This window comes from Alosa sapidissima, chromosome 6 (genome assembly GCF_018492685.1).
Source record: "Alosa sapidissima isolate fAloSap1 chromosome 6, fAloSap1.pri, whole genome shotgun sequence".
NCBI classification, from domain to species: Eukaryota; Metazoa; Chordata; class Actinopteri; order Clupeiformes; family Clupeidae; genus Alosa; species Alosa sapidissima.
The window spans coordinates 27,329,502-27,342,001 of NC_055962.1; the positions used below are offsets into that span (position 1 = coordinate 27,329,502).

The window sequence follows — 12,500 nt, forward strand, 5'->3', positions numbered from 1 at the left end:
CAGAGTCCATTTCATTTATTTGACTACTAATACGCTTCCTTGCCGACTCCTATGGGCAAATTATGTTTTGTTTTTATTTATTGCTGTTTCTCTTCATCTGTGAGGCCATCAACATCATAAGTATACATCACCAGGGTCAACAGTATACTCTAGATTTTGACAATGTGTAGGAAAGGAGAGACCTATCTAGCAGATAGATAGATAGATAGATAGATAGATAGATAGATAGATAGATAGATAGATAGATAGATAGATAGATAGATAGATAGATAGATACAGTAGATAGATACAGTTTTATTGTGCTGTTCTCTGCTTTGATATTTCAGACATTTCATGCATGGGGATGGATTTCATTATATTAATTTTAAAGCTAATGCAGATTTCTCATTTGTAGAATTGGTCCCCCTTTGTGTCTACGTCTCTTCTCCTCATCTAGCACATTCCTTTGGCTTTTTCCCTCTGTTCATTTTATTTCCCCCCCACACACACACACACATACACAGAATCTGACACACACACGCCTACTACACACACAGACACACACACACACACACACTCTCTCTGCCTCCCCTGCTGTGATGTTAACCCCACTCCCTAAAGTCTGCCTGCCTGTCTGCTTTTGAAGAGCTCTGCTCATCTAATGCATGTTCTTCTTTTAAGGAAAAAAACATGTTATATTATACATACAGTAGACTCACACACACACGCGCACACGCGCACACAGTCTTTGTCCTTCTCCCCTGACACACACACATACACACACGCACACATACACACACGCACACATACACACACACACACACATACACACACACACATACACACACACACACACACATGTGCACACCACATCAGTATGTGCATGAATTTGCTTCAGCCCACCTCCTGTTTAGCATGCTAATGGCCCTCCTTTGGAAGATGGAACATCTGTCCTGTGTTCCCTCGTTTCCTCCTTCCCTTCCTCCTCTCTCCTCTCTCCTCTGTCCTGTGTTCCCTCATTTCCTCCTTCCCTTCCTCCTCTCTCCTCTCTCCTCTGTCCTGTGTTCCCTCATTTCCTCCTTCCCTTTCTCCTCTCTCCTCTGTCCTGTGTTCCCTCATTTCCTCCTTCCCTTCCTCCTCTCTCCTCTCTCCTCTGTCCTGTGTTCCCTCATTTCCTCCTTCCCTTCCTCCTCTCTCTGTCCTGTGTTCCCTCATTTCCTCCTTCCCTTCCTCCTCTCTCCTCTTTCCTCTGTCCTGTGTTCCCTCGTTTCTTCCTCCTCTCTCCTCTCTCTGTCCTGTGTTCCCTCGTTTCTTCCTCCTCTTTCCTCTCTCCTCTGTCCTGTGTTCCCTCGTTTCTTCCTCCTCTTTCCTCTGTCCTGTGTTCCCTCGTTTCTTCCTCCTCTTTCCTCTGTCCTGTGTTCCCTCGTTTCTTCCTCCTCTCTCCTCTCTCCTCTGTTCTGTGTTCCCTTGTTTCTTCCTCCTCTCTCCTCTCTCCTCTGTCCTGTGTTCCCTCGTTTCTTCCTCCTCTTTCCTCTCTCCTCTGTCCTGTGTTCCCTCGTTTCTTCCTCCTCTTTCCTCTGTCCTGTGTTCCCTCGTTTCTTCCTCCTCTCTCCTCTCTCCTCTGTTCTGTGTTCCCTCGTTTCTTCCTCATCTCTCATCTCTCCTCTGCCCTGTTTGCTCGTTTCCTCCTTCCCTTAACCTCTCTCCTTTCATTTGTCCTCTCCTCTATTCGTTTCTGTCACTCATCTCATCTGCTCATTGTCCCCCCCACCCCCCGTTCTGTTCTTCTCTTTCTTTCTCTCTCTCTCTCTCTCTCTCTCTCTCTCTCTCTCTCTCTCTCTCTCTCTCTCTCTCTCTTCTCTCTCTCTGTGAGTGCTGAGGTTTCTCAGGACTTACAGTATCTTTACCACCACCACCACCACCACCACTACTATCACTACCACCACCACCACCACCACTACTACTACCACTACTATCACTACTACCACCACCTCTACTACCACCACCTCCACCACTACCACCACCACCACTACTATCACTACCACCACCACCACCACCACCACTACTACTACCACTACTATCACTACTACCACCACCTCTACTACCACCACCTCCACCACTACCACCACCACCACTACTATCACTACCACCACCACCACCACCACCACCACTACTATCACTACCACCACCACCACCACCACTACTACTACCACTACTATCACTACTACCACCACCTCTACTACCACCACCTCCACCACTACCACCACCACCACTACTATCACTACCACCACCACCACCACCACCACTACTACTACCACTACTATCACTACTACCACCACCTCTACTACCACCACCTCCACCACTACCACCACCACCACTACTATCACTACCACCACCACCACCACCACTACTACTACTACCACTACTATCACTACTACCACCACCACCACCACCGACCTACTGGTTAGCACTTCGGACTTGTAACCGGAGGGTTGCCGGTTCGAACCCCGACAATAGGCACGGCTGAAGTGCCCTTGAGCAAGGCACCTAACCCCTCACTGCTCCCCGAGCGCTGCTGTAGCAGGCAGCTCACCGCGTCGGGATTAGTGTGTGCTTCACCTCACTGTGTGTTCACTGTGTGCTGACTGTTTCACTAATTCACAGATTGGGATAAATGCAGAGACCAAATTTCCCTCACGGGATCAAAAGAGTATATATACTTATACTTATACTTATACCACCATCACCACCACTACTACCACCACCACCACTACCACCAGCGTCACCACACTAAGTACAATCACCACCACCACCACCACCATCACCATCACCACTACCACCATCACTACCACCACCACCACTATCACTACCACCACCATCACCACCACCACTACCACCATCACTACCACCACCACCACTATCACTACCACCACCATCACCACTACCACCACCATCACCACCACCAGCATCAACACCACCACCATCACCACCACCAGCATCAACACCACCACTATCACTACCACCACCATCACCACCATCACTACCACCACCACCACTATCACTACCACCACCATCACCATCACCACCACCATCACCACTACCACCACCACCACCACCACCATCACTACTACCAGCATCAACACCACCACCATCACCATCACCACCACCATCACCATCACCACCACCATCACCACTACCACCACCATCACCACCACCAGCATCAACACCACCACTATCACTACCACCACCAGCATCACCACACTAACTACCACCACCACCACCACCACCACCACCACCATCACTACTACCACCACCACTGTCACCACCACCACCACCACCATCACTACTACCACCACCACTATCACCACCACCACCACCACCACCATCACTACTACCACCACCACCACCACCACCACCACCACCATCACTACTACCATCACCACCACCACCATCACCACTACCACCACCACCATCACCACCACCACCACCACCATCACTACTACCACCACCACTATCACCACCACCACCATCACTACTACCACCACCACCACCACCACCATCACTACTACCACCACCACCACCATCATCACCACCGCCACTATCACTACCACCACCACCACCATCATCATCATCATCATCATCATCACCACTACTACCATCACCACTACCACCATCACTACTACTACTATCACTACCACCACCACCACCAAAATCACCACCGCCACTACCACCACCATCACTACCACTACTATCACTACCACCACCACCACCACTACCACTACCACCACTATCACTAATTGTGTGCTGAAGACTACTTGACACAACACACACACACACAAATATATTGTTAGGGATTGTGTGCTGAAGACTACTTGACCAGACACACACACACACAAATATATTGTTAGGGATTGTGTGCTGAAGGCTACTTGACCAGACACACACACACACACACACACATATATTGTTAGGGATTGTGTGCTGAAGACTACTTGAAAGAGACTATTGACTGCTGCCTGACTGATTTTTGATTTTTGTTTTTTTTTTAGAATTGTCTTAAGATTTTTTAAAAATAGAAGTGTCTCTCCCTCTGTCTCTCATCTAACCCTTCTTCTGCCCCCTCCCCCCTCTTCTTTCTGATGCCCTTTTTTTCGATCTCTCCCTCTCTCTCTCTCTCTCCCTCTCTCCCTCTCTTTCCCTTTCTCCCTCTCTCTCCATCTCTCCCCCTCTCTCTCTCTCTCTCTCTCTCTCTCTCTCTCTCTCTACTCCCCCAGTGTGGCAGAGGTGCTGGAGAAGCATGGTCTGAGGAAGCCTATCTCCTTCGTACGGAAAAGCCAGAGCAGCGCGGAGGAGGCCCATGAACTCATGGTCAAACTCACCAGACACGTGGGCCGGAGGTAACACACACACACACGAACTCATGATCAAACTCACCAGACACGTGGGCCACAGGTAACACACGTACACACACACACACACACACACACACACACACACACACACACACACACACACACACAAACTCATGATCAAACTCACCAGACACGTGGGCCACAGGTAACACACACACACACACACACACACACACACAAACTCATGGTCAAACTCACCAGATTTTTTGTGTGCGTGTGTGTGTGCGTGTGTAATGTTTTTTTAAAAAAAAATCTTTTTACTTTACATTTTCAAACAATGATGAACAGCATTTGGTGCGTGTGCGTGTGTGTGTGAACACAGGGCCACACCAGTGAGTGAGAATGAGTGGAAGAACCTGCTTCAGGACCTCTTGGAGATGCAGCAGAACGTTTACACATGTTTGAAGCCGGAGAGCTGTCAAGAGGTATGTTATTACATGATTATAAACCATTTATAACAACCCATAAACAATTCATAAACCCTTTATAAGCCTTCTGCACCAGCTTAGGTACTAGACCTTTGAACTCAGCGTTTGATTGTCAGTGCTTATAGTATGTGCAAGGTACCCACAGGTCAGGTTTGTTCCTCCACTCTGAACTACAAGAACACACAGAACTGAACTGAAGTGCGCTGCTTGCTGCAAATCCTGTAGCAAGTATGTGTTCTCCTGAGCAGACCTCCATTGCGTTAAGCACTTCCTGCCGATTGTGTGTGTGTGTGTGTGTGTGTGTGTGTGTGTGTGTGTTTACGTTTGTGTAGAGTTTTTTTTTGCGTATCACCTGTTAGCAATTCTCCTGCCGCATGAAGAAGGATGAGGTGTCTTAAATTTGTTAAGGGGAGGGCGAGATTGTATTTGTGTACAATCATGTCTCTGTGTGTGTGTGTGTGTGTGTGTGTGTGTGTGTGTGTGTGTGTGTCCTCTGGGGTGTCTCTGTTTGATTGCTCGCTCGTCTTTGCTTCGTCTCTGTAACAGGAGTGTCAGAGTGTTTAAGTCCTTTTCTTTCTTGGTTCTTGCTTTTTTTTTTTGTCTCCTCCTGAGTGTCTCTCCACCCCTGACATCAATCTCCTGTAATTAATGGGAGATTCCAAACAAGGCTTCTCTTAACGAGTTTGCCTTTAACGGACGACAGTTCTGTGGTTTCATCGATTTCTGACGCAGGGCTGCAGAGGACTAGTGCATCTCCTGCTAAACATTCCCTCAACGTGCACACACAAGCATGAAAACACTCACACTCACGCACACACACACACACACACACACACACACACACACACACACACACCATCTAACCGTTCAGAGAAAACTATAGCCTGACACTGATTCCCCAAAAACCAATCTACTTTCTACTTTCTTGCCATCTCTTTAGTACTATTGTAGGCGTCTCTCTCTCTCTCTCTCTCTCTCTCTCTCTCTCTCTCTCTCTCTCTGTATCTGCATATATGTCTGTATGTATCTGATGAGAAAGGGCTGCTGTGTTTACACAAATCAAGCCCAACTCATTCGGTGGTGAGCCATTCACAAACTACACTTCAGATAAAATGAGTTAGAGAAACCCATGCTGTTTGTTTGTTCAAGCAAATTGGCAGGATTATTGCTGTGTGTGTGTGTGTGTGTGTGTGTGTGTGTGTGTGTGTGTGTATTTGTACGTGTACGTGTGTGTACGTGTGTGTAAATGGGTGTGTAGATGTTGCTGAACTCTCTCTCTCTGTGTGTGTGTGTGGGTGAGTTTGTGTGTTTGATTTGTGCATTCTCCAAGGAGCCTAATCAGGTCTTATTGTTTATCTGATATTAAACTGTGGTGTTGAGATTCATAACTAAATGTCATAACAGCAATTCCACAGGTTAATGAAAATGCTATCTCCCTCTTTATCACTCTTTTCCCTTTCTTTCTTTCCTTTTGTTCTTTCCTTTTCTTTTTTCCCCTCATCTCTCCTTCCTGTCCTGTTTCATCCCATCCTATGCTCTGCCAATATACCACAGCAAATCTAATTCAGGATATTTGCACAGCAATATTGTGCTTAAATCTTGTGAAGCGTGTGTGTGTGTGTGTGTGTGTGTGTGTGTGTGTATGTGTGTGTGTGTGTGAGAGAGAGAGAGACTGGTTGGGATGCTGCATTTCATTTTGTAAAATGCAAAAACAGGTGATTGTGTGCGATAGGAGAAATAGGATTGGAGGAAGAAACAAGTCATTTGCAGTCAACGCAACTTTCGATCCATTGCTAGCCAATCTGAATGGGCCATTTCTGCCTGTTTAGAGGGCTGCTTAGGGAACCGTCAGGGTGACTTAGGAACGAGACTGCAGTTGATATTATACCCCGACAGGTGATGGGACTAGACAGGCAACCCAACCGGTCTCCACAGCAACAGAATCTAATCAATCCAGTTTGGTGACAATCGGTTTTCTTCAGCATTGGTCAAATTCAGTCATGATTCAACAACAACAACAACAACAACAACAACAACAACAATAACAAACAATCAAACAAACAACAATGTACTCCGTATTTGAAATGAAATAATGGACCTTAGTGGCCAGTCCCCCTTAGTGTCATAGTTCACATACCAAGTACACCAGTAGTCTCTATTAGTTTCTCTAATGCTGGATTTGTTTGAATTTATCATGCCCCTGTTTGACCCTTCCCTCGTTGGGATTGTCTGAATTGATCATGTCCAGGGTTGCCCCTTGCATTGGCCGTGATGCCCCTTTGAAAATCAGAGGTTTAAAGGCCACGGTGGCCTTGGTGCCCCCTTCTTTCAATATTCTGCTTTACGCCCTACTAATAGCGATTTTGTTTAGCCTGTGGCTTGTCAAAATAATTGTAGCATTCACAGCGCAAATTAATTTAGTCTTTTACGCAGTGGAGAAAGTGACAGCGCAAGAAAGAAAGTGCGTCCAAATTCACCCATTCTTCTCAGTTGAACTACTCGCGAAGTAGCCTACTCATCACACAGACATCACAAGTATCATATGGAAGAGCTTTTTCTCAGCTTTTAAATGATGTTAGCCACTAATTGCTGTGGTGATAAGTAATATAATTCAATTTAATCATAAATTCTACTGAAGGTTTTGCGTCCATCTCCCTACCCATTCATCTCGGGGTTATACTTCACAAACCCTTCGTTTAACACATGACAAACCATATACCAACTTTGGAAAGAAAACAGAAGAAAACAGAAACATGTCATTGTTTGCCCATCTCTCACTCTGCTGTTGCTTGACCAGCCTTTAGCTGGGAGGAGTGGGGTCTGTGCAGGTGCCTAATTACGAAGTTGGAATTGAGTTGGTAATTGGAAAAGACGCTATGTAAATAATTCTAATTTTAACAAGGTAGTTAGGAAAATAATGGTAATTTTCAGAAATAGATTGTACAAATCAGCATTGTGTGTGTGTGTGTGTGTGTGTGTGTGTGTGTGTGTGTGTGTGTGTGTGTGTGTGTGTGTGTGTGTGTACATGTGTGGACTGAGTTGCATATATGAAGTATGTGTGACCACTGGCTGTTTAGAGAGTGAGGGTGTGATGTGTGGCTTGGGTGGTGTGGAGTGGACAGTGGGTGGGTTGGTGTAATCCGTGTGTGTGTGTGTGTGTGAGCTGGCCTGGGTGGTGTGGAGTGGAGAGTGGGTCAGTGTAATCCATGTCTGGCCACAGACCGCAGGATGGACATGAGATATGATGAGATAAGATCCACTTCTCACCACACTGTGATCTACTCTGTTGGGAGTCTTTCATGAAGAGCAGAGCCCACGCATACAAATACACACACACACACACACACACACTGGTGCTTGTCCTGATTATGGGCATGAGATATTAAGACTGGGGTGCGGGTGTGTGGGTGTGTGTGCGTGTGTGTGGCCTTGCATATTTGTGCAACCTGTAGTTAAGGCTTGCTGTAGGTAACAGGAAATGGTCCGCCCGGAATTGAGCATTTATGGTTAAAAGTTGACCAAGCGTTCTTCTCTTCCTGTGGTCCTGGAGTTTACTGACCATTTGTGAGGAAATAGTGTGTGTGTGGGTGCGTGCGTGCATGTGCGTGCGTGCGTGCGTGCGTGCGTGTGTGTCAGTCATCTGCTCTTTCTTCTCTCCCTGTCTAATTAGCAGGTGTAGCACTGGGCTTTAGTGGGGATTGGGATGTGGGGGTGATGAGAGGCGCTTTCATCCCTCTCTAAGCCTCTCACTCTGGGACACTGATTTAAGACCCCCCCCACACACACACACACACACACACACTCACACTCACACACTCATGCACGCACACACATAAAGACACACACACACACACACACCAACCCCACCCCCTCACCCATGCACACACACACACACACACACACACACACACAAACACAAAGACACACACACACACACCAACCCCACCCCCTCACCCATGCACACACACACACACACACACACACACACACACACACACACACACACACACACACACACACACACACACACACACACACACACACACTGTGTCTGTCTGTGTGTGTCTGTGTCTGTGTGTTCAATTGTCAGTCTGACCTCTGTTGAACCTGAAATCCAATGATGGGTCAGATTATTGACCAAAAACACACAAACAATTATGGTGGTGTTTATATTGGGTTATAAAGTAAATATCTCAGAGGTGCAAAGCAAGACTAACATATACACACACACACACAAGCAGATGCTTCCTTTATTGGCGGTGATCAATGTGATTTGTCACAGTTGGTCTGTGTGAGCTGCTCTGTAGGCTGTCAGTGTGCTACTGCACACTGCTCGGTGTGTGTGTGTGTGTCAGCCTTGTTTACCTTTGTTAGTTAGGGCCGGGTCTGTTTCATACTCACACACATGTCTAAGTATAAGTATATAAGTATATATACTTTTTTGATCCCGTGAGGGAAATTTGGTCTCTGCATTTAACCCAATCGGTGAATTAGTGAAACACACTGCACACAGTGAGGTGAAGCACACACTAATCCCGGCGCAGTGAGCTGCCTGCTTTAACGGCGGCGCTCGGGGAGCAGTGAGGGGTTAGGTGCCTTGCTCAAGGGCACTTCAGCCGCGGCCCACTGGTCGGGGCTCGAACCGGCAACCCTCCGGTTACAAGTCCAGAGTGCTAACCAGTGGGCCACGGCTGCCCTATAATAGAATCGACAAGGATGGGATCGAGTATCCATCATGAGAAACACAGACCGATGGCCAACAGATGGGCACGCTACTCAGTGTGTGTGTGTGTGTGTGCGCGTGCCTTTGTGTGTGTGTGTGTGCGCGTGCGTTTGTGTGTGTGTGTGTGTTCCAGAGTCTCCTCAATGAAGAAGGATGAAGTTGTGTAACACATTCTTTTTTCCTTTTTTTTTCGTCTTTGCCTTTGTCTCTGTCTCACAGCTTCTCTCTCTCTCTCTCTCTCTTTCTCTCTCTTTCTCTCTCTCCCTCCGTCAGCTTTAATTTCAATTTCAATTTCTCAATTTCATGCTGGCTAATTGGCATGACGAGCGAGTAATTCGTATTGTGAAGACATACATATGCATACCCTCAGATTCAAATGTATGTCTCTCTTTCTTCTCTCTCTCTTTCTCTCTGTCTCTCTCTCATACCCTCAGACACTCTCTCTTCTCACATGGTTCGTCCTTCTCTCTCTTTTCTCCCATTTGCATTTCTCTTTTTGTTCTTACATGTTCTTTTTCTTTTTCTTTTCTCACACTCTCACTCGCTTCCTGTTTTATCCTCCCTCCCTTTCTCCCTCTCTCTCTCTCTCTATCTCTCTATCTCTCTTTCTATACCATTGAGGTGGATACATCTTCATTTTTTTGCTTATGCATGAGTGTCATAAACAGGCATAATACTTCCTGGTCAATTATGGAACTTCAGAATTCTAATGTATTGTTTTCCTTTCTCTTTTTTATGTAGTGTGTGTGTGTGTGTGTGTGTGTGTGTGTGTGTGTGTGTGTGTGTAAATAGGCTGTGTTATTGCTTTTACTTGTGTAAATAAAATGATGTAAATCCACTGTAAGAAAAGCCGTTCAAGATGCTCCCTAATTCTCTTTGTGTGTCTGCCCTCCTCCTGTCTCAGGTCTTCACGGAGAGCTTGTTATGTTCGGGCCGTCAGGAGACGGTCTCTCTGGCGGGCCAGATGATGCACTGCAGCGCGCTGGCCGAGGACACGCCGGTCAGCGTGTCGCTGCGGTTACGGGCGGCAGGCCGCGTGGCGTACGGACGGAGCGTGGAGCTGGTGCTCGCCGCCGCCCGCGAGTACTTCAACTCCTCCGCCACGCTCCGCGACCCATGCATGAACTTGGCACGGTACGACACACACACACACACACACACACACACACACTCACACTCACACTAACACACACTCACACTAACACACACTCACACTAACACACACACTCACACTAACACACACACTAACACACACTCACACTAACACACACTCACACTAACACACACACACACTCACACTCACACTCACACTAACACACACACACACACTAACACACACCCACACACACACACACCACCCCCACCCCCTCACACACACGCACACACACACACACACACACACACACACACACACCACCCCCACCCAGAGTGCGAATTACCCCACCATAATTGGGGGGGTACTGCTCACTTCTTCTATCCATTATGGTCCACTACCATATCAATCCCCACCGTGATTACCAAGTGCAACATGCAACACACACAAGGTCTAAACATGCGACAAACTAATAATCAGTACTAGGCTACAGAATATCTCATCGTTCTTATAGATCCTGTCGTCTCCCTGCGGCCTGCTCACGGCTTTCATCCTGTGCCTCTCCTGTCTGCTGAGCACCCCTTTCCTTAACACATATGAACAGTGTATAAAACCTAACTGCACCTACACTTTTAATGTAATTGTTTGTAGATCTTAGTGTTAATATTTCCTGCTTACTCTTTTAGCACCAACAAGTGCCAGATGTCTGTCTGCCCTTTCTTTCTCCTCATAGTGTCTCTTTGAATAAAATTTCATTAAGATAGTAGGCTATCAGGGTTCTCAGATTAAACTACATTTATAGAGCTAAACATATTAAATAATAGAATGTAAAAACAATACCAACCAATTAAAAACAAACTCAAATACTAGCACATACTATTTAGCCTAGGCTACTTGGGTCTTTTTATGTTTCCACAGGTTTCACTGATGTTATGTAGCCTAGGCTTAGCTACATCAGACCCTCTTGTGCATAGGCCTACCGGTAATATAAAAACACAGGATCTGTGCCAAACTAATTTCAAAAGGGCACAATAATTTATTCAAGATAAAATGAGAATAATGTCTAAATAGAGAATTAGTCTATCTTCCTAACTAACCTTGGTAACTAACCAAGGTCCACTTTACTAGCCTCAGTGGGTAAGTAGCAGGTAAGTAGCCCAGTAATTCAATGTATGACGACGTTACATGAGCTATGAAAGAACAAAACACGTTTATAAATTAAGGTTGTAAAATAACACATTTTCAACAAGCTAGACATCAGCGAGCAATTTACATTTACCCATGCACGTCATCAGCAAACCGAATTTATCCTACTGGAGGAATTTACCTAGCGTTTTGTCATTAAATGTTGACGCTTGTGAAGTTGAAGTCGTTCTCTGTCTCAGTTGCTTCTAGCGCCACGGTGGTTAAAAATGGTACGGTCCACAGGTGTCAGAAATCGCTTTACATTAAAATGTTCCTATGGTGAAAATAGGAGTTGACTTGTATTGTAAATTTAATTATATTTTTTCACAATATCAGAAAGATTATCTGACCCCCCCCCGAAAAACTGATATTTCTGTTTAACTGATATTTCCTATAATTCGAACTATGCCCCCACCCCCTCACGCATGCGCACACACACACACACACACACACACACACACACACATGCGCACACACACACACAGACAGTGTGTGTGCGCATGTGTGTGTGTGTGTGTGTGTGTGTGTGTGTGTGTGTGTGTGTGTCTGTCTGTCTGTGTCTGTGTGTTCAATTGTCAGTCTGACCTCTGTTGAACCTGAAATCCAGATCAGATCAGATTATTGACCAAACACACAAACACAAATTTCTTGCAGTCCTGGTAGGTGCAACAGACAGGGAG

The 12,500-nt window shown here is 46.2% G+C and overlaps 1 protein-coding gene across 1 annotated transcript in view; it reads left to right on the forward strand.

Annotated features, from left to right (window-relative positions):
- nbas (NBAS subunit of NRZ tethering complex) overlaps positions 1-12,500 on the forward strand; it is a 212,488-nt gene that overhangs the window by 64,618 nt on the left and 135,370 nt on the right. The window contains 3 exon segments of the mRNA XM_042094533.1: positions 4,254-4,376; positions 4,714-4,816; positions 10,447-10,676. Of these exon segments, the coding sequence (XP_041950467.1) occupies positions 4,254-4,376; positions 4,714-4,816; positions 10,447-10,676 (456 nt within the window).